At 36.3% G+C, this 22,291-nt stretch overlaps 1 protein-coding gene across 7 annotated transcripts in view; it reads left to right on the plus strand.

Annotated features, from left to right (window-relative positions):
- The window catches only part of MEF2A (myocyte enhancer factor 2A), a 97,887-nt gene that overhangs the window by 61,826 nt on the left and 13,770 nt on the right, over nt 1-22,291 (plus strand). For 3 of the 7 annotated variants that reach the window (XM_054694762.1, XM_054694764.1, XM_054694763.1), the window contains exons 5-8: nt 11,807-11,944; nt 13,869-14,088; nt 14,743-14,802; nt 19,276-19,463. In XM_054694762.1, coding sequence (XP_054550737.1) covers nt 11,807-11,944; nt 13,869-14,088; nt 14,743-14,802; nt 19,276-19,463 — 606 coding nt within the window. Of the gene's footprint in view, nt 1-11,609; nt 11,742-11,806; nt 11,945-13,868; nt 14,089-14,742; nt 14,803-19,275; nt 19,464-22,291 lie in introns of all 7 variants that reach the window. The other 4 variants (XM_037510063.2, XM_037510064.2, XM_054694766.1 and 1 more) reach the window with 3 other exon arrangements.

Consider the following 22,291-nt stretch of genomic DNA (forward strand, 5'->3'; position numbering starts at 1 on the left):
AAAGGTGAGTCAAGTCAATCTCACTGAAAATAGATGTAAAACCCTAAACAGAATGTTAGTCCATTTTTTTGAGTTCACATCTTTTTTGGGGGGAGACATTATTGTCACGTTGACCTGTTCTTTTCTACTGCTTGGGCACACACCAAGCCACTATCAGAGTGGCACTGATGCTCTGACAGAGTTGGCCAGTGGAATGTCAGTAGAAGTGGTACATGCAACTTCCAAGCCTGACCTGTGCAATACTGCCCTCATGCTCTTCATGCTCTTTCCCCCGTTTGCCAGCCAGGTACAGAGAATCCAGTTAGGAATTTGGAGGTCTCATATATGGAGCCACAAGATGAATGACTGTGGGCTCTGAATAATCTCACATGTGATTCTCTGAGATACAAAATGCTTTGTATGAATAAGACAAACTTTTGTTTGTTAGGCCTTTGAGATTTGTGGATTTGTTTGTTAAAGCATGCAGCTTGTGCTAATACAGACAGTAAATTGAGTAATGTATAAATCAGATAGCATATCAGAATTAAGTTGAATTTTTCCCAGGAATGCAGGGTTGACTTAACAGATCTCATCATGAGCTGCAATTCTCAGTATTGTATATATCTTTGTATAAAGTCAAAGAAATGCCAATCAAAATTCTTAGAAATACTTTAGTAGAGCTTTGAACCTATGCCCAAAAACAAATAGTGTTATAAACCAGCATTACCTCAATAAATATAATTAGGAGGAAAAAAGAATCCAGCAATTGATTTTGAAATAAATAGGGTAATCCAAGGGGGGAAAGCAAGACACTGAAGAATAGCAGCAAGGGAAAAGGGTTTATGCTATAATATATTGAGATTAATTTTAAAGCTATAGTAATGAAGGCAATGTGGCAGTAGCATAAATGCCCAACACCAAAAATATCAGTGAAATAGAGTTCAAAAACAGAACTATGCATGTATCTATAGATAATTTTGAAATGGCAGTACAAATCAAAGGGGAAAGAAATCCGTAAGCACTGGTGTTCGACAATCAGATGTGGGAAAATTATGTAGGTGAACCTACCTCATATCTTACACAGAATCTCCAGAATTTTAAACCAAAATGTAAAAGTGAAAACTAGAAAGCTTTTTAGAACATGATATAGGAGAATGGTTTTGAGGTAGAAGAGGTTTTCTTATACAGACATAAAAATTGTTAACTGTAAAGGAAAAAGATTGATGTATTTGTTGGAAAAAACTCATTTTATCTAAAGTAAAGCCATTTAAAAAACTTGCAGTGGCATGGAAGATTTTTGCAGTGCTTACAGTTTGCAAAGTTCTTATGTTGACTCTATGTGAAAGAACAATTATACAGCAATAAGAAAAAAAGCAAACAACTTAAAGTCTTGAACAGACAATTGACAAAAGATAATCCAAACAGATATGATTGTACTTCATTTTATTAGTGATAGAGGACTTCAAGTTGAATCTCATTGCAGGTAGAAATGTACATCAATACAACTTCTTTAAAAAACAGCTTGGCACTGTATAGCTGGAAATCATTATATTTTATAAACTAACAATTCCACTCCTACTCTAGAGAAATGTGTGCAATTAAGCAGTAATGTGTAATGATGCATGATATCATTTTCATGATAGCCAAAAGATGGAAGCAACTCCATTGTCTATATCCAGCAGAATTTATTAATGTTTTTTCCCCTTCATAAAATGTAATACAGTAGTCAATGAAAATGAGCTGTGCAAACTTATGGATGACTCTCACAAACATAATGAAAGAGGCAAGACAAAATAATACATTGTATATGTTCCATTCACATAATGTTAAAAAATTAAAAGTTCACAGATACATATGTGGTAAACCTATAAAGGAAATGCAAACATTTGTCGTCATAGAGTTAGGATAATTATTACCTGTAGAGCAGAAAGGAGATTAAGTTGTGATTAAGAGAGATAAATATGGTTCTGGTCTTTTTTTCACCTGACTAGAATTACTGGTATTCACTTTATAACTGTTGACTTTTACATAAGTTTTGATGTGCTTTGTTTCATAATTTAAAAAAAAAAAGTGTCTTCAAAGTTTCTAGGAAAAGCAAGTGTCTTTCAGAATTGGAAACAATTAGTTGAAAATGGGAAAAGAGAATTTTTATTTAAAATTTAAATTCCAAGTCTATTTCTGTTCTTGGAACTTAAGACATCTATTCCTTTATTGTATAAAACTTATTTACACATAGAGGTAGGTCTGACTAATCCTTTATTTAGGCAGTATTCATAAGGCATTTATTATTCACTTGTTTCACAGAAATGAGATAAGATGTTTGGAGAAATTGGGTTTTGGTATATTGATTAGCTCTCCTTGCATTTAAAATTGATGCCTAGATACTTTCTTAGTACTTTTTAATTCCAGTTTCACTTTTTTTTTTTAATAGAGGCATGTTTTTATTTATTTATTTGTTTGTTTGTTAGTTTTTTTATACATGCACTGGGTACAGTCAGAAGCGCGGGAGGGTGAGAGAATTCACCAGAGCCAGAGCGGGGAGCAGAGCAGGCAGAAGGACCGAAGTACACTGCTGAGGGGAGCAGCGGGTGGCAGGAGAGGTCTGCGCGCCATGTGGGACCCTCCTCCGGTGGCCGGGGAGCAGCTGGGGATCGAACCGGCGCCGCAGAGGCCACGGGCAGCTTCGCAACCCAGCGCTCAACCACTGCGCCACCGGGGAGGCCCTCCATAGTCTCACTTTTAAGTGTTGTTTTTCCTGTTGGTTTGGAATGAAATTTGGCCGCTATCATAAAGTTGAGCATATATTAAAATTAAAATATATATTATATATATAAATATTAAAATTTCTGGTGTAGGGAGTAGTTAAGAGCAGTCTTGTCAGGTATGGGCTCTGGTAAACAGCATAGACTGGCAGTGTAGATTCCTGAATCCAAAATTTAGTAGCAATAACTCAAGATTCCAGAAAATGTTGGTCCCCTGGACTTTTCATCAGTTCTTATGAGTCATATGATTGAAAGTTATTATATATTGCAGCGGAAAAATCCTAAAATCTAGATTTCTTTATTCTGTAAACACCAAAGATTATAGTAATACGTTTACATATGTATATGTGCATATAGACACACATGCATGTGTATATAGTTTCCATTTTCATGGAAAATAAGTAAAATTTTAGATATATTGTTTTTGCTGATTACTATAAGAGAATAGAAGCTAAAATAAATCCGTTTAAAATTTGCTGTCCCTGTCTAATTTATAATCTGTTTTGAAATATGTTTAATTAATGTATAAAAGAAAATCTGGGTTTACTTATAAAAATATGGCTAAACAGTCTTGTTTGCCTCCTCAGATTTCTTTTCTTACTTTCCACTCTTTTTCTATCTCCAGTTTCATGAGCTAAAAAATTAGAGACAAATGTACAGGGCCTTGCAAACAGTAATATATACTCAGAATTGAAAGATGAGGTTGCTAATACTTTGTAAGTAGAACAGCTTGAGCATGTGGTTTTAAATATCTCTTTAGGTGTATCATTATTTGAATCAGTTTTCTTTGGCTAAAAACACTGAATAACCGTTAGTCATCTTGTTCTAGATTCTAGGTTGTGGGTATACTAGCTGGACTTGCTTTGGGACTTATATGACTTTAAATAAGTAAACTGTTAATTTATGGCCTTAAGAGTAATTGACAATTTTCTTTATCAAGGTGTTTTGATTATAAGGAATAGAAAATGATTTAAAGTACCTCAAGGTAAAGTTTAATTTATTGGGGGAAAAATATATAGGCAGATAGTATCCAGTGCAGGAGGGAGTACCTGGTTTCCTGAAGACCTGGTATCACAGGGAGGGAGTCATCCATCTTGAGGACTGCATTGTCGCTTTTCTCTGTCACCAAGGCTCTTTTGCAAGGTGGCACTGAAGATGGAACTGACGGTCTTCATGTAACAATAGTTGGTGTTCTAGACCATTTCTAACTTTTTATAATCAGAGCATAGTTCCCAATTTTAATAAAAAGCTTTTAACCATGATACTTTCCTATCTCAGCAGGAGAAAAGATTTGTTGATCTGTAGGATCTTATCTCAGAGCTTTTTTTTTTTTTTCCAAAATCTGGGTTGGCCCTCTAGATGGCATGGAGTTTCTCTGGCCCAAAAAAAAAAAATAAACACATGACTGCATGACTTTTTTTTTTTTTTTTTAAAGATTTCCAGGCTTATATTCCAACCTGCTAGATTTAAAATAAGATCTAGAAACAGAAGCTTTGTCTGTTAATTGAATATAGCTAACTAAGCACTCATTGTAAGAGAGGACGGCTTCTTGTACTATCACTTCTATTCTTGCCTTTGCAAAAGCCCACTGGAGAATCTCTCAGCAGATTTCAGAATATGAGCCACTGGAAGTTAAACTTACATATAAAATCTTGAAGTGATGTTACATATTTTTGTAGTTCAAAAGCAGTCAAATAGCACAGTTTCTGTGGATCTACCCCGTACAAACCTATGTCTCCAGGATTGCCTTATTATTTAAATGTATTTCAACAAATTCAAAACTTTGTGTTTTAGAAGACTTTAAGTGGCTTGTCATAGCACTCTGATCTTTCTTGTAGGTTTTTTTATCTTGCAAGTGTTAATAAATATATATTTCATGTATGTATAGTAAGTAGTCTGTTCATCTAGATTCTAAGAACGTAAAGCAACCTAGAGTTCAGATTTTGATTTGAAAGTTCATGGATTAGTTGAGAATATAGGAAATAATAGGGAACATAGATAAATACAAGGTATCCTATATTACACGAATGCCCTTTAGTGTAAGTGTGCTTATTACATTTTTAGCATAGGAAGCAGGGACTGGAGGGGATGCTGGGAAGGAAAGCTTCATGGAAAGATGGGGTTAAAACTAGGTCATAGTGAAGGTTTAAAACAAATGAAGTGACATCAGTGAAGGGTTTTTGTAATTTTTAGGACAATTTTGACAACTCTGGCTGGACCAGAGTCTTCAAGAACGATAGAAAAGAAAACTGAATAGGAGGTAGGCTATAGGTGACTTCAGTTAGGCTAAGAAATTTTTAATTTTTTTACTCTATGACTGCAACTTCTAAGGAGGGATATAGGATCTACAGATTATCGGTTGGGTAGAAGTGATAGAAATTTTTCCCTAAAAATGTTAATTAATATGCCAAAAGATTGAGTCATACATGCATGAAATTTATAAAAATACATATATTAGTGTCTGTGCATGAAATATGTTTACAGATGGGGTAGATAATCTAAAATATTTAGAGATTATCACTTTAGGTTATAATGAGCCACCAAAGATTTATAACAAGGTTTATAAATACAGAGTGGTATTAAGAAGAACTGAATCTATAAAAATTTAAGGGGAGAGGTAAGGGAAAGTGAAAGAAGATATGTGTCCAGACTAAGGCAGCTCAGTCCTGCACTGAATATAATAACCTGCCAATTTTAGTGTTCCATTTGAATATAAGGAGAGAACAAAGAGTGAACAGCAAGATTGTTTGCTGTGTTGACTAGAATAGGTAAGTCCAAAATGAGGTTTATAAGATAATGAGTTCATTTTAGTTAAGTTAAAGTAGAGATGTTAGCCAAAGATCCAAATGTAAGTGGGTAACAGACTGTTGGGAAAGTAGATCTTCCAAGTTTCAGATTAGATTTGGAAGGAAGATATAACTATAACATGAACATATGTCAAAGATTAATTTATTAGCTAATGAGTGAACTGGTTAGACATCACAGCCAGTTCAACAAACTAAAAATACAACACACTTAAAGTTACAGAGTGCTGAAATGAATTTACAAATGCAAATAAGCTGGATACTATCCAAAGGGTGGTGGTGACTTTCCACAGAAACTTTTTTATAAACAGGAGTTATTTGTGGTTGCTATAAATTTTCTGAAGACTAACTGATTACCATCTCTACAGCATTGTGATATAACCTAATCAAAGAACAAAAATGGATATGAGCTGAATGGAGAGTCTAGCAAGGACACCTGACTCTGTCTCAGAGTTTTACTACTGGTCCTTAATTTAGTAAAATTTTAAACTTAAAAGTATTGTAATGGGGTGGTCTCCAGGAAAGGGGGAGGTTCCAGGTTCCCAGCCCCACCCAAGGGAGGGTGGAGTTGAGCAGGGAGAGAAGAAGCTACAGAGGAGACTGAGGAAGGAAGCAGGATGGAGCCAGAAGGAGACCTGGAGGAGGCACATGGAGCCTAGAGACACGTGAAGAAACTGCGCTTGCCTTTTGGTCGTGGACTGGGTGATACAGATGAGGATGAGACCCGTGGGGAGGTGACAGTGGCAGCTTTTATCATGATTTTGATTTTGCTCTTTTCCTTCCGGGCTTGTCTGGTTGTTTCTGACCCTTTTCTGTGGGTCCCCACTGGAAGATGCTTTGGACTTGTGGCAGGCTTTGGGGCCTTGCTCTGGGCCAATCCCATTTGGATGGAGTTTTACCCACGAGCGGATGGGTAACTTTGGGTGCTTGATTTAGAAACTATTCTTTGCCTTTCCTGTATTGTTTCCTAATTGTATTAAAGTTTCTTCCCATTAAAGTCTCATGTTTTGTGTTAATGTGGCGGATGACAGAACCTTATATAAAATAGGCAGGTTTGCGGGGTTTGGGCTGCCCCTCTCCCTGCCCTGTAACAGTATTAACTGATGGGGTCTCTAATCAATAGATGAAGGTGTTAAATTCCTCTTCATTTAGATAAAACATTTAATACCAAAAATAAAAGCAAAGCCTTATCTTTTAACTTGAATTTGGGCATTTACAACCCAGGTATTGTGGATGTCACTCTTCCCCCACAAGTTTGAATTACACTTTAGATCTCAGTAACTTCAAATGTAAGGAACCCTGCTTCAGGAGATTGTGGGTTTTGCATTTTTAGACAGTTCTGTGCTTAGTACAGTTAATATAACATTTAATTTATGAATTGTCGGCGTCAAGGACTACTCTAATTTCTTAAAGAAGAGTATTGAAAGTTTATAAGCCTTTTCTGATCATATTTCCCTTGATATAATAAATCAATACAGATCACTAATCAGATAATGAGCTATTTTCAAAAATTTTAAGTAACAGCACAGTGCTCTTTCTCTTGTGCAAATGAATACTGAATGGATGACTAACAAAGTTACTAGGTATCTCTTTTCCCTGAGTTTAGATCTGCTGTAAATCATGACTGTTAAAAAATAATTTACAAAAAAGATAAAATCATGACTGAGATATAAAATGAACATAAAGAGACAAATTTATATGGCCATCAAGAAAGCAAAATCTAAAAACTGACCTCTTCCACAGTGAGGAAGTCATTTGAGCCTCCATCAGAGACAGTTTATTCAAATACTAATTCTTTGCATTGCTGTCATTCTTCTACAAATTAACTTTGGTCCCTATAGAGTTGTAAAACAGCTCAAAAATAGGCACAAAACTCATAGAATCAGATAGGTGGGAAGATGTGCCTAAACAAATCATGGTTTTTCATTAAAGACACTTGTAGCAATTATTTTTTGATCTGTTTTGAAATCCTTCACAATCTGCCTCTACATAACTAGTACTGAAGGTAAATGTTAGCCAAAGACATTATTTAAAACCTACATTTTGTGCCATAGTGATAGTGTGAAGAAAATACCTGACTGAATTTGCCCAAAATCAAAAAAGAAACGTCACTGAAATCAGTAGAATTTAACTTTGTTGTGACAGATAGAAAGTGATTTTTTTTGAAGGTATTAACTGATTCTTCAAAAATAAATTTTCCATCTATATAAATCAATTAATGAAAATTGTAGATGCATTAATTATATATATTATTTAATGTCAGTTAAAATCTTTCAACAAGGTTAGAACATTTATATGAAGGGTATATAAAAGGATGTATCAAGTCAACTTTAATCGATTAATAACAATCTCATAACAGATTTGTTTAACAACTTACAGTATATATTTCAGAATGCTGTTGTTTAAGAAAAACAACAGGAATAATCAATTTAAATGGTATACACCAATGAAATGTGAACATATTTTGGCACAATGCAGTTTTCCTCTTAAGTTCCCCTTAAGTGCCATTACGACACTAAAAAACTGCCCATACATGTACAAGATTAAAGTATTTTTGAAGTTCTTTTTCCTTCAGAATGCATTATTAGTATTAACCACTGGGAGGGCATGGTGCTAGTATTCATAATGAATTTTTTTTCCACTCAAAAAAGTGATTCTTGTTGGTGACCTCTCAGAGTTTTCTCTTCATTAAGCCAGTGCTTTTATTGTGTCCAACTTGAAGCCCATGAGAAAACTGAAGGTGGCTGTTTCTTATATGCCTCACCTAGCCTTGTTAATAGATGACAACATTCCACTTGTTAGTACCAGTGACACAGGAGAAACTTTTGTTCTTGTGTTTAGTAATGATAAAGAAGACAGAAAAAGTCTTTTTATGGTAGTTGGGTCCTCAAAACAACTTTTCATGTTCTGCTGATAAGAAGACACAAATTGGCTATCTAGCAGAGGTACATTAGCTTGTTATCTGTATACAGAGCTGATACAGCCTCTTAAATTCCCTCAGTGACAGGAGCCCATGAGGTGAAGGCTTGCAGAGTTAGAGATACCACAGCACTGTTCTTCCATATGAACACAAGTAGGCTTACCCCTGCTTATAGGATTGTAGAATAAAAAATTTCATTTAATTACTGAACACATGCCTAATTTTTTCCTTCCGTAGTTTAAAAAATGTTCAGAGACACGTACTTGGTGATTGCTAGTACTAGAAAGTTTAGTTAAGCATTCAGTATAATAACCATGAAGACAATACTTGAGTGACCCAGTCAATATATATACATGAAAACAAGGGAAATATCCAGAGAAATACTAGAATTAAATCAACAGCTTTGTGATAAAATCTCTGCTTAGACATCTACCATATGTTGTTTTTCGGGCAGTGTGTAGGTTATAAGAGTTCATTATGTTCTAGTTTTCTAATTGTTAGTTAACATCCTCACTGCTGAGAGCAGCTTGTAGATTTGCAAGCCAAACCTGCTATTGCTGACACTGGATAGAGTGGAAGCTTGTCTTCACCCTCTTGTTCTAAACAACAGGACGTTTTATGATTAAGTACACTAAAAGTCCGTGTGATTAGGTAGACCCATAGAACTTAGGCCAGATGACTAATGAGGGGAAATTTAATTGTTTTTTTTTCTCTATGTTCATGTTTAGTGCTTGTGTCTTGATTGTGATTTCAGTCATTGTGTGTGAGGTTCCTGGAGCTTGCTGAGTACTTTTGTTATAGTGTTGTAGAGCAACCCCATACAAAATGGGGTGCCTGACTGTGGGTCCTCACCCGCGCGCTTAAAAGGACTTATCAATGCTCTACTGCAGGCACATGCAAAAGGTTGATAAAAGGTTTATTTACAAGAGAAGGGGAAATGAAAAAATGTACAGCTCAGAGAAAAAAGTGGGAGACAAAGTTTTAAATGACTCCTACCCGATTCGACGATTAGGAATCCCAAAATGGCACTCTGAGAGCTGGCCGGGAGCCAGGAGCCATGAAGCCTGGAGGCGAGCAATAGCGAGCCCTCCAAGGCCCACGTGTTTTGTTTTTATATTTAATCTGGCTGCCCAACATTACCCTTAGGTCCCAGCCACCCTCCCTTTGGTGGTAATGGAATTTGTTTTTTCCAATGTCTTGATGGCTTTAGTCTGGAGTGGGGGTGGGGTCCACAAAGCCTGTATGGGATTAGCTCAGGACATTATTTTCCCCTAACAATAGGGCAGCCCCGATATTGAACGGGTTGCCTGGCTGTGGGTCCTCACCCGCACGCTTACAAAGGACTTATTAATACTCCACTACAGGCATACACAAAAGGTTAATAAAAGGTTTATTTACAAGGGAAAAGGAAATAAGGAAAATGTACAACTCAGGGAGAAAATAGGGAAATAAAGTCTTTAATGCGTCCTACCAGATCTGACCACCTGGAAACCCAAAAAGTACTCTCCGAGCTGGCCGGACACTGCAAGCTGATGGAGAGACAAAATGGGGGACCCCTCCAAAGCTCACGTGTCTGACTTTATACCCACCTGGCTGCTTAACCCCACCCTCAGGTCCCAGCCACCTTCCCTTTGGTGGTGATGGGATTTGGAGTTCCCAGTGTCTTTGGCTTTGGCCTGGGGTGGGGGTGGAGTCCACAAAGCCTGTATGGAATTAGCTTTAGGACATCCTTTTCCCCCAACACTTTCAGAAGCTAGCATATCTATACCAATGAATCTAGTGACCTTATCTAGGACTAGACTGTGAATCAAAGTTTTTTCCTAAAAAACTGTTAGGCAGGCTTATTTGGAAAATTTTAACTTCCTAAAATGACTGGGGTTGGCTGAAAATCAACAAGCATCAAAACTATTCAAGTATTGACCCCAGTAATTCTACCTTAAAAGACCCATAAAGATTTAAAAAAAAAAAAAAAGAGACTATAGGTAAGTTAATATTCCATAGATCTTCAAGCCTATAGTTTTAAATTTATTCCTTTAAACACTGGACAGGCATTTCATAATGATTTTATGTCAAAAAATTAAAAATCAGAAAACTTCGTATTTTTACATTCAGGGAATACTTTGATGATGCTCAAGAAATTTCTCTAGGAAGTCAATTCAGTGTAAATCACACCACGAAGAAGTACTGTTGTAGAAAGAGCTAGCAAAGGGTGTGTGCATGGGGGGAATATATGCTGAATGACTTTTGATTGCAATTTTTAAAAATATTTAAAGTCAATAATATACATAGCAAAGAATCATCATTATCAAATATAAATAGATATTTAAATTTTTCTACTTCAGAGTTACACAGGAAAATGGTGGTGGTACTTAAGAACTAATTAGGAATGAAACTATTGGGATATTGTGCTAATTCTGGTGAATAGGGTAAAGTCTCAGGCAGAAAAGAATGTCCGTAGATGAAGTTATGGAAGTGTTCATTTTTATAAAGATACTATGATAGCTTTTTAGAGCATTATTTTTTTATTTTATTTTTTTTTTTATTTATGTATACAAGAACTGGGTACAGTCAGAAGCGCGGGAGGGTGAGAGAATTCACCAGAGCTAGAGTGGGGAGCAGAGCAGGCAGAAGGACCGAAGTACACTGCTGAGGGGAGCAGCGGGCGGCAGGAGAGGTCTGCGCGCCATGTAGGACCCTCCTCCCGTGGCCGGGGAGCAGCCGGGGATCGAACCGGCGCTGCAGAGGTTGTGGGCAGCTTCACAACCCAGTGCTCAACCGCTGCGCCACAGGGGAGGCCCTAGAGCATTATTTTGATACATTTATGCCTCAGTTCTCACACTCATTGGCACTATCAGAAACAGATCAGGATGTAATCAAGTTAGGTTTGTAACTCAGAGCGTTTAGTAATTTAATATTCTCTAGAAAGCTTGGAAAGGAAGAACCCAACAAGTAAATAGTTCTATTCTCTTGATGTATGACAGGAAATTAATTTTGCTTATATCTAAGAGTTACCTTAATTTGTGAACAGTTGAAACTATTTCAGTGGCTCTTGTATAATTCAGTCTGTGCTCTCTTAATAAATTTTACAAAAAGCTCATGGCAAGTTAGTGTCATTTGTGTGTGAATTTTCCAATTGTATTTCAGACTTTAAGAAAGAAAGGCCTTAATGGTTGTGAGAGCCCTGATGCTGACGATTACTTTGAGCACAGTCCACTCTCGGAGGACAGATTCAGCAAACTAAATGAAGATAGTGATTTTATTTTCAAACGAGGCCCTGTAAGTACTTTCACTTTACCTCTTCTTTTTATTTGTTGATCCTTTTTGTTAACTTCATTATTTAGGCTCTGAACAAGAAGGAACACAGAGGGTGCGACAGCCCAGACCCTGATACTTCCTATGTGCTAACTCCACATACAGAAGAAAAATATAAAAAAATTAATGAGGAATTTGATAATATGATGCGGAATCATAAAATCGCAGTGAGTACTAACGTATGGTTTGTGCTTTATCTTGTGCATGAAGAGATTGACCACACATTTGTTTATTTCCACAGTGGCTGAAATGAGGGGCAGGGATAGAACATTTCATTAATTTTTTATTTTACGGAACTTAAAATAGAATTGCTAAAATCTTGAAATAGTTTATGTTAACATGTCTAACATAGAATGAGAGGAAACGTCCCAGTCGAGGCTCAGCTACTTACCATTCCCTAAAGCTTTGATGTTTTAGGGCACTAAGCCTGGGCATCCTGGATGCCAGTTTCCTCATCTAGAAAGTGAGTGAGCTGGCTGACATAATTTTTAAGCTCCCTTCTAGACCTGAATTTCCATAATAAATACAAGCTTCATGTAAGACTCCCCTTTCCCATGCCTGACTTAGCAAATATTATATGTACTTGAATAGCTCTTGAGAATGTAAAATATGAAGTGGATCATTACGAAATTTGGTCTTTCTATATTATTATTCTGTGCATATGCTGTAATGGTAGCTTACTGTTGGTTCTTTGTAAATGTCCAAAGTGATGTAGTTTCACCTCCTGGTGTGAGTCAGGTTCTGGTCTTGGGATGCCTCCTTTTGATTTTCTCGTCTTTCCTCCATCACAAACCACTTGTCAACAATGCCTCCAAATTCCTTTTCTTCTAAAGTCCCTCCCCTGAGTTCATGCTCTTTAATAGTGCTCACTGGATGCTCTATTTACAAGAGTTAAGACATCTATTCTGGATCTAATTTTCTTCACTATATCTGATTGTAGGCTTCAGTTGGGAACAAATCAGTTCCATTGCTGATATTTATTTCATTGTCAGAGTTAATTATCTTAAAACTATGCCCTACAGTATGCATCATTAATTATTTCTTTTAAGTAATCCTATACTAGAAGAGATTTATGAAAATTAGATGTAAGAAGATATTTTTGTGTTTAATACCATTATTCTTTAAAAAAAAATAAAGCAGAATAAAGTCCCTCACATTCGCTGTTTTAGATCTGTTAATGATTTTTATTATTTTTCTACTTGAAATAAAGAGCTGTGTATTTTTATTCTTGCAACTGGAGTTAGCAGTGCTACCTGACTTTGAAAATCACTGTTTTAAAATGTTTGGAGAGGAAAGTTAATTTTCTCTCACTTTAAATTATAAAGAAGACTTTCATCTATCGTGGTTAACATATACATTGTAAATGATCTGTGGAGGAAATGAGAAAGAAAAATAGCAAATACTGTTTCAAGGGTGTGTGTGTGTAATATTTGGGAGGGAAGGAAGGTAGCATTTATAATATTTGTAATTTAATCATAATGCATTTTAAAGAAGATACCAAAAAATTCTTTTTTAACTTGTTAGTAGTTTTGTTGTTTAAATTGTTTCTTTGCATTTTCATTGCTCATTTGAATGTTTGTGTGTTACTTTTTAAAATTTTGCCCATTAAGAATGTCATTCAGTTAAATTAGACCAGAGCTTATGTATAATGTCCCATATTTGATGTATGAGATTTATATATATGTACACATTTTTCCTCTTTTGTTATATTTGGAATTCCCAATAGAAATATAATATTACTAAACTGGTTTGCATTGAAATGCTAATTTATGCTTACTTGGTGATAATGGATTTTTTAAAAAATGTCTGAATTGATAATGCTATCAGCTATGACCTCTAATTTTTATCTCTAAATATTTATTATTATATTCGTGTATATAAGTATATACAGAAGTTAAACTCAAATATTTGTGTTAAACATACTCATGCTTAAATGTAATTCTAGAGAAAATAGTGTAAATGTGCAAATTGATTTAGTGAGAACTGACCCCACTCTACTTCTAATAACTTTGTCAAATTAAGGTTTGTTAATTTGTTTGATACAAAAGAAAATGAAACTAACATTTTCTCTTCCTTGTTCTTTATTTACAGCCTGGTTTGCCTCCTCAGAACTTCTCAATGTCTGTCACTGTCCCTGTGACCAGCCCTAATGCTTTGTCCTACACTAACCCAGGGAGCTCACTTGTGTCCCCGTCTTTGGCAGCCAGCTCGACATTAGCAGATTCAAGCATGCTCTCTCCACCTCAAGCCACATTGCATAGAAACGTATCCCCTGGAGCCCCGCAGAGACCACCGAGTACTGGTAATTCAGGTATGTAGTGGTATGTGTTCTCTTGGTTCTTTTATCCCAAAGGGTGAAAATTCCAGCGCTAACAAAAAGAGTTTCTTCTTCTGCTGTTTGTAATTTTATTGCTTACTTGTGCTCGCTTCTACATAATTGATTCCATTTAAGATTTTTTTTAATACTGTGCCTCTAGCATTGTGTCACACGTAGCGGAGCAATGAGAACATTGATAACCTTTTGTTATAGGAAAACCATACTTTGACAGGCAGAAATTTTAATTAGACTATCATGAACAAAGATTTAAAATAGAATGTGAGCTATTCATGTTAATAACACAGAGAATAGATTTACTTGGATAGAATTAGAGTGATTTCTGCATCTCCTCCTGCCTGAAATTGTTCATTAATTCAGCAGAAATTTGAAGCGTGTGTGTGTGTGTGTGTGTGTGTGTGTGTGTGTGTGTAAACTTATCTTGCCCTACACACATATACACACATGTATGCACAACACACACATCAAATTACACATTAATACCAAATTCAGAATGGGCTAAATTTTATTTTTGTGTTAGGAATGGAGGAAAGGTTACCTCTGCTCAGAGGTAGTCATAGTCATTCAGTTAAGAAGAATCAAGTTGTATTCATTCTTTGCCCTCTCTCTTTCCCTCTGTAATATTGTTAGGTGGGATGTTGAGCACTTCAGACCTCACGGTGCCAAATGGAGCTGGAAGCAGCCCAGTGGGTGAGTAAATTCCTATTGGATGAATTTTTCAAAGTCCTTGGAGATTTTCAAAATCTTTTCCATGTCAGTATAACTTCTGAAATAGATTTTCATTGTAAAACATTAATGACATCATCATCTACAGTGTAGCCCTAAGAGAGCAGTTCTGAGGACATGGAGCATTTTCCAGCCACTAGAATGTATTTGTTGAGTTGACATGATATTTTGAAATGTGAAGCTAGATTGATAAAATTGAATGACCTGATAAAACTGAATGACCTGCTTATAGCTGTAGGACTGTAAGTGACGTTAGCTTTTAATTTTCTGGAGGCATTGAAATAATAGTTAATTAAGAGCATTTTTGTCACATTCGTGTCAGCATAATTTACCATGAAGCCTGAAAACATTTCAACAACAGGCACATTGAGATGAGTTTATTCATTTAGGGTTGGTAACTTTATTTCTAAATTTTCAGGCTGTGGAAAGATAAGTTATATATTGAAACTATCTACCTCAGAGTCTATCTCAGCAATACTCCATTTTTGTCACAAAAAATGAACTGGAGGTAAAAAGGCATCTATTACGTAGTAATTCACTGCATGCCACAAAATAACAAATGGTGCATATGAGATTATCTTGTTTCAGCCTGGCAGGTTTCCAAACACTTGCATCATCCTGTAATCATTATCTACTGAAGACTCCTGGCTTCACACTAAGAAATACCGTGCTTTTAAATCCTCTTCTGCTTTTGTAATTTGATTCTCATGGGTTACAATGGTACCATATCTAGCTGAAAAGCATCATAGACTCCACATGGAGCAAGAATGTGTGTTCTTGATAAAGCCTTCTTCTAAATTACATCTTTGGATCATCTGTAAATTATATCTTGGCTTTACAATTATGTGAGAGGCAGTATTGCTTTACACATCAGTTTTGAGAGCCAGTCAAGTAAATTAGAATCACCTAAGCATTAAGAGAGATTAAGAATACATCCATGCTATTATAATTAAGAGAAATGTTGTTAATCTGTACTTATTCATGTTAATCTAACATTCTCACATTGCTGTGCAATATGAAGTTTCTATGAAACCTTCCTATTTTTGAATAAAATTACTTAATAAGCATTTTATGTCCTCCAGATGACTGGCTTAGCAGTTCCTCTGCCCAACTCGTGGATGAGCTCTACTCCACAGGGAGGCCTAGTGAGGAGATTGTTGGTTTTGGTTTTTTTTTTAACAGCACTGCTTTTTGATGCTTAACAGAATGCAAGAAATTGCTCCCTAGGGTGTGGAAAGGAGATTCAGCTTAGATTTAATACATACCCCTTTAAAATAACAGAAGCAGAATGCAGAAAATAGCTCATAAGGTTGACTGAAATACCAGTTCCCACAGCAAAATTAAACCATGTAACTGAATTAAAAGTAGACGGTCACTTAGTAAATTTTGGAGAAAGCTAATGGAATTGGGTGAGAGATAGGTGGAGGAGACAGGAAGCACTGATCATCTGGGATCCTGACATTTGGAATGACGAGTGCTGATACAGGTCAGTGCCTTAGTGCCATACCTCACCCTTCTGTTTTGCCTCTTGAAATGTGCTGGCTATCACAGCAGCAAAATACTTTTCAGTTTCTCATATAAATAAGCCACCTCAGTACCTTCAAATTCTAAGTATATTGTAAGCAGATACGTTGACGCATCCATTTTTCTCTGCCAGGTTATCTGCAGGTACTTTAAAGTACTTCAGATATCTTAAGTTAACCATCTCTTTCATAAGTTTTTTAATTTTAGAATTCAAGTATCATTTAAACTCTGCTCATTATATAATGTTTCTAAAAATATTTCATAAACTGCCAACACCATATAGACTTTGGCGGCTTTTTTATTTAGGCGTATAGGTTTATACCTCTTTAAATGTATGTCAGCACACCCATCTCACCACCCAAGCACCAATAATCCTCCACCATAGTCCATTGGATCCTCTCCCACCTCCCTCCACCCCCACCCCACCCCCAGCCTCAATTCTGCAGTCCGATTTTTAGGATTTGTTTTGGTTTACTTTTGACCCTTTGCTTTGTTTCTTTATATTCCATGTGCGAGTGACATCTAGTATTTGTCTCCTTCTAACTCATTACACTTAGCATCATCCCCTCTAGTTCCATAAAGTGGTTCAAATAATCTTATTTCTATTATAATCATAGAATTAAAATATAGAATTTAAAAGATTAAAATGATTTTAGAATAAATTAAAATATTAGAATTAAAATCATCTAATGAACTAATACAAATGTTCTTAAATTGAAAAATATGTGCTACACAGAATTATGTGTTTTTGATCATTGACTGATTGCAGTTCTGTGGGGCAAATCTTCCTAGAATAGTCGTCTCAGTGAGATTATGGGAAGATTTAGTCCAGTGTTAAACACGCACCAGATACTAAATTTTGGTTTGTCCTTGCATATGTGTCTATATACCCAGATGGGCTTAGCTGTCCCACCATTCCTTACCCACACCTTGTTTGTTGATGCACTAGCATTTCAATTTTTTCTTACATTTATGCATAATGCCTGCTTTCTGTCATTAACTGCTCAGTAGTTAATCCCACAAAGTCTTCCTTGATTAAGCTCACGTACCTGTATCCAGTGCTTGACTTTCTATTTACTTATAAATTTTGTGTGGTTATTAACGCTTAGCTGTTTTGCTTTCACCCATATCTTAAGTATAATGTTGGCACATTAAGTATAATGTTCATTCATCTGTGATGTATACCTGCTTTGGCTAACTAGATGAAAAGCTGCTTGCAAGCCTGTTGGTCTTCATGATTTTTTTTTCTTTCCTTCTTTTACTCTCCCCACATAGTGCTTTACACATAATGGATGTTTAAATTTATTTCCAAGTTGTAAAGGTAGTTTCATATTGTCTGATATTACATGGTGGTTGCTACTGATAAATGAATTCTGAGTCCCACCCAGAGAAGTCAGAGGCTATTTAGCACTCTAGGAACTTCTAGTTCTTTATTCTTAATATTTTGTTCTTGACCTTGTACTTAAGCTTTTGGACTAAAGTAGAATTCTTAAGCCCCAAATTTATTATTTTATTCAATGTTCTTAAATTAACATCTGGGTACTGCAATAGAGTAGACTTAGATACTAGGGACTGTCCAAAATACATTAATATTACCAGCATTTATGGCATTAAGTCTCCACTTACTGCCAAAAGCACGCTTGGTAAACTTAGTTTTTTATGTTTCGATTATACAGTTGGTATTTATTAAAAATTTTGATTCCCTCATGGTGTATTTTTTTACTTTTACGGGCGATTACACTGTCTTAGATTTAGTAATTAAATATTCCTTTAAAATGGAAATTAAAATAGCAAGGGTAATCTATTTTATAAATGAACACTTTATGGTCTATTAAATTCTTTTTAATTTGTGAACTGTAAACTGGTGAACAGTAGGTATTTCTGTTCACTGTTGAACAGAAAACCACTTCAGTTGGGCCTAAATGGAAAAAAATATATTAACTTATCTGTAACTACAAAAAAATCCAGAAGTGGTACAAACTACAATTACTTCATTAATTTGTAGTTCTCTTTTTGTCAGCTTTAATGACTTGAGAATAAAATGCTTCCTCAATCATATTTGGAGGAATGTGGTAGCCCCCCCTTCCCCCCCACTCCCCATGTAGCAACTTCTTTACCTAGCTTGTGAGTGACCTTTCTTGGATCTGTAGGTGGGGAGAGAGAATGCAGTGCCCTCATTGGCTTGGATCTGAGTCAAATGCCTGTCACCAAACAAGTGATGGGGGATTGCAGTGGCGTCAGCCCCACCCAAAAGAGGTGGCTGCTGCACTGGAAGAGGACCAGCATGACTGTTCAAGATGTGGGCTCTGTCCACCTGCCCAACAGTTCTGTGTTTACTGAACGGACGCCACAATGTTGCTATTTCCTTATTTCTGCTAAGAGAGAGCGTTCTGTTAGGGGATGTTAAAAACCAAGAATAAGGTGATCTTAGTGGCAGCTGAAAAAAAGGAACAGATTTAAGTAGAGCCATAAGGAGGAAATATTTGAAAATGAGGCTTTAGAGCTGAGTACTGAAGAAGCTGGAATTAAGGAGTTGCCGTCACACCCAGGTCAGTGCCCAGAACCGCGTAGGAGCACCGTGGCTGCCGCAAGAACAACGGTCTTCTCTGGCGCTTTCCTCCGTTTCTGTTGTTCTGGCTCTGTGGAGATCCACCCTTCGGCATGTTTGCGTTTTAATTGTGTCTCAGCAGGTCCAAGCAGTAAAACTGGAAAACAGAGTGGCATTAGTTTTAAGCTTTATCTGTATTTCAGACTTTGATTGCTTATTTTTAAACAGTCCAGAGGTACACGGTTGGCTACTCGTCTTGTTATAAAGCACATTTGCAACTGGACTAGGGAAAACTTGCTTCACATTTGTGCTAAAGTGATTTAATGACTCTTTTCATGTTAATGAATGATATTTCTTTTTTCCAGGAAATGGATTTGTAAATTCAAGAGCTTCTCCAAATTTAATTGGAACTACAGGTGCAAATAGTTTAGGCAAAGTTATGCCTACAAAATCTCCCCCTCCTCCAGGTGGTGGCAATCTTGGAATGAACAATAGAAAACCAGACCTTCGAGTTGTCATCCCCCCTTCAAGCAAGGGCATGATGCCGCCACTGGTACATTGAACTTTTCTTTAACTTCGTTCTCTAAAACTGGTGTTTTGTACATAGTCTATCTTTTCCTTTGGAATTTTTTTCTACCTCATAGAATCTAGACCTTTTCTTAATGAATATTTCTATTTTTAATTGGCATTTACGAGACTAGTTTTTTTTAATACACTAAAACCAAATTTTGTTAAAGTAAGAAACAAATCTGCTTACAGTTATTTAAAATTATTGAGAGATTATTATACTTAATTTAGATTTTACCAGACTGGAATCTTTGCTTAAAGATCTCATCCCCAGATTGATAAACTATATCTGACTTAATTATTTTTTCTTTGTACTTTGCATACCTTCAATACTAAATTATTTTTAAAAATTCTGCATATCAAAGAGAACAGTTGTTGAATAGGGATGAATGCATAACTACTTAAATGAGTTATTCCCCAAATCATTTTTCTTTTATTCCTTCTTCATATTTAAATATATAAAGTTAGTAATCTTCCTCTTTAACTCTATAAAGAAGACAGGTTCCTTGACTATAAACTATCTTTAGTTACAACCTATTTGCTTTTAAATCCTAAAGTCTGTTTTTGAAGAAAAGGAAAGTATGTTTATTCCTCTTAGCATGTTGTAGGAAAAAAATTAGAATATAGATGCAGGTTTAAAGCCATTCTTAGTTTAGCAACTATTTTACTATTAACATGCTAAGTGATATGCCAGGTGCTCTTTCTACTGTGCAGCTGCTAAATTTGCCACTTAATTTTATTGCTAATTGAAAGTGATGTTATCAGGCTTTATATAATTCTATATTTGTATATAATGCTTTATAGATCCCCAAATAGCTTGATATGCATTGTGTCAGTAGACTGTGATCTTGGCAAGGTAGTGTTGAGGAAACTGAGAAGTTACTTGTCCAGGGCAGTACAAAAGAGAGTCAGGACCACAATTCTTGACTTTGAAAAACAAATAAGTATTTTTCATTCAGAGATACAAAAAGCTGGAAATTGTGTTGCTCCCAATCTTAGAATGACAGAGTTGGACAAACAGCAAGTTCATAGTTACCCTGAACTCACTTTACTGCCGAGATTTTAGGGCAGCCAACTTGCCCAGACTCTAGAGAGAGACAGATACTGCAGGGCGAGGACATGTGAGCACTGACTTACTAGTTAATAAGAGTTTAGCTCCGGTGAATGGTGACTTGTTGAGGCCAACTGTGCATTGGCAGTAAAACCCCTGAGGAGGTGACGGGAGAATCTTGAGAGCTCTTCTAGGCTTTTTCTCCATGAACTCCACTGGGTGTTCACAGAAAAGACGGGATATTCTCAAGTTCCCTGTGGCACACAACTGGAAGAGGGGAAGAGCAGCTACTGCAGTAGGGCAAAAAGAAATATGGGATCTTTGTCCCATTTCTCATCTATGGAGCCAAAAAAAAAAAATCCACCTTAATTTATGAGGAAATAAAACAGTGTGAACCTTAGGGCACTGGCGAATCCTATCATATGTGAGTAAATAGAAAAGGAAAAATATCTCAGTTATTGGTGGCGGTGCAGGAATGATGTCAGGAGCCAGGCAGGGTGATCAAGAGGGTCGCTGCCCAAAACAAAATGCAAAGGAATAGGCTTAAAACTGAGAATGACTAGTCACTGGGAAAAAATAAATGAAAAGCCTTTAGCAAACCACTCTCCTAATGTCAGAGGAATTTGAATCCAGTAGTAGATGCACTGAGGTAACCATAACAACAGTGAAGTTCAACCCCAACCCAGTTCCTAAATAAATTGACTCAAACCCTGCACTCAAGGCTTATCAGGAGGAAAGATAGCTGTGTAATCAATAAGTCAGTAGGAATTACCCAAACTGAAATACAAAGAGAAAGAAGAATGAAAACAAAACAAAAAGCAGAGCAAAGCCTCCAAGAGCTCTGGGACTTTATCAAATGGTTTAATGTATTTGTAATTGGAATTCCAAAAAGAGAAAACAGAGCAGAAATATTTGAAGAAATAATAACTGGTCCCAAACTAGCGTAAATGCCGCCGCCACCACCACACAGATGCAGATGCTAAAAGCAAAAGACAGAGAAAAGTCTTAAAGGCAGACAGATAAGGGAGAGAGAACATAGATAAGGACACAGAAATTCTCTTCAGAAACTATGCAAGCTGCAAACCAATGAAATAACATGAAAGTACCGAAGTGGGTGGGGGTGGTAGAAACCTCTCGATCTGAGTTCTGTACACAGCAACAATACCTTTCAAAAATGGAAGAGGAATAAAAATTACTTTCTCCAACAAAAAAAAAAATGATGGGAATTTATTGCCATCAGACCTACTCTGTAAGAAATGTTGAAGAAAATTACTTAGCAGAAGGAACAGGGGAGACCAAGGATGCGTGAGAATGTGGAATGATGCTGGATCAGAAAAAGGACATCAGTGAAAAGCCTGGTGAAAACCAAGCTAGATCTATAGCTTTCCTTACCGCTGTTTGATTTTTACTAGTTTTGACAAGTGGTTCCCTTCTCCTCAGGATGGTCATATGGGGGAAGCTGGTGAGGTGTGTGGGGGGTGCTCTTTTTGCAACTGCTCTCAAATGGTTTCAGAGTACAAAGTTACAAATACATGTATACATGTGTAACACACATCCCAGCCACCCTGCAGGGAGGTTAAAACAGTCATTTGGCTCCCCTTTCAGGGACTGGATGTGTGGAATACCTGCCTCTGTTTTTCAGAAATAAAAACTACTGAAAGTTCATTTAAGATGCAGAAATATGTTTAAGAACAAACTACGTTTAGGCATGTAGCAGTTTGTTGAGATGACCGCTGGTCTTTTTTTTAAGAGATGAAGCATCT

The sequence above is a fragment of the Talpa occidentalis genome, unplaced genomic scaffold (assembly GCF_014898055.3).
Source record: "Talpa occidentalis isolate TD23 unplaced genomic scaffold, MPIMG_talOcc4v2.1 talOcc4.14, whole genome shotgun sequence".
Taxonomy (NCBI): Eukaryota; Metazoa; Chordata; class Mammalia; order Eulipotyphla; family Talpidae; genus Talpa; species Talpa occidentalis.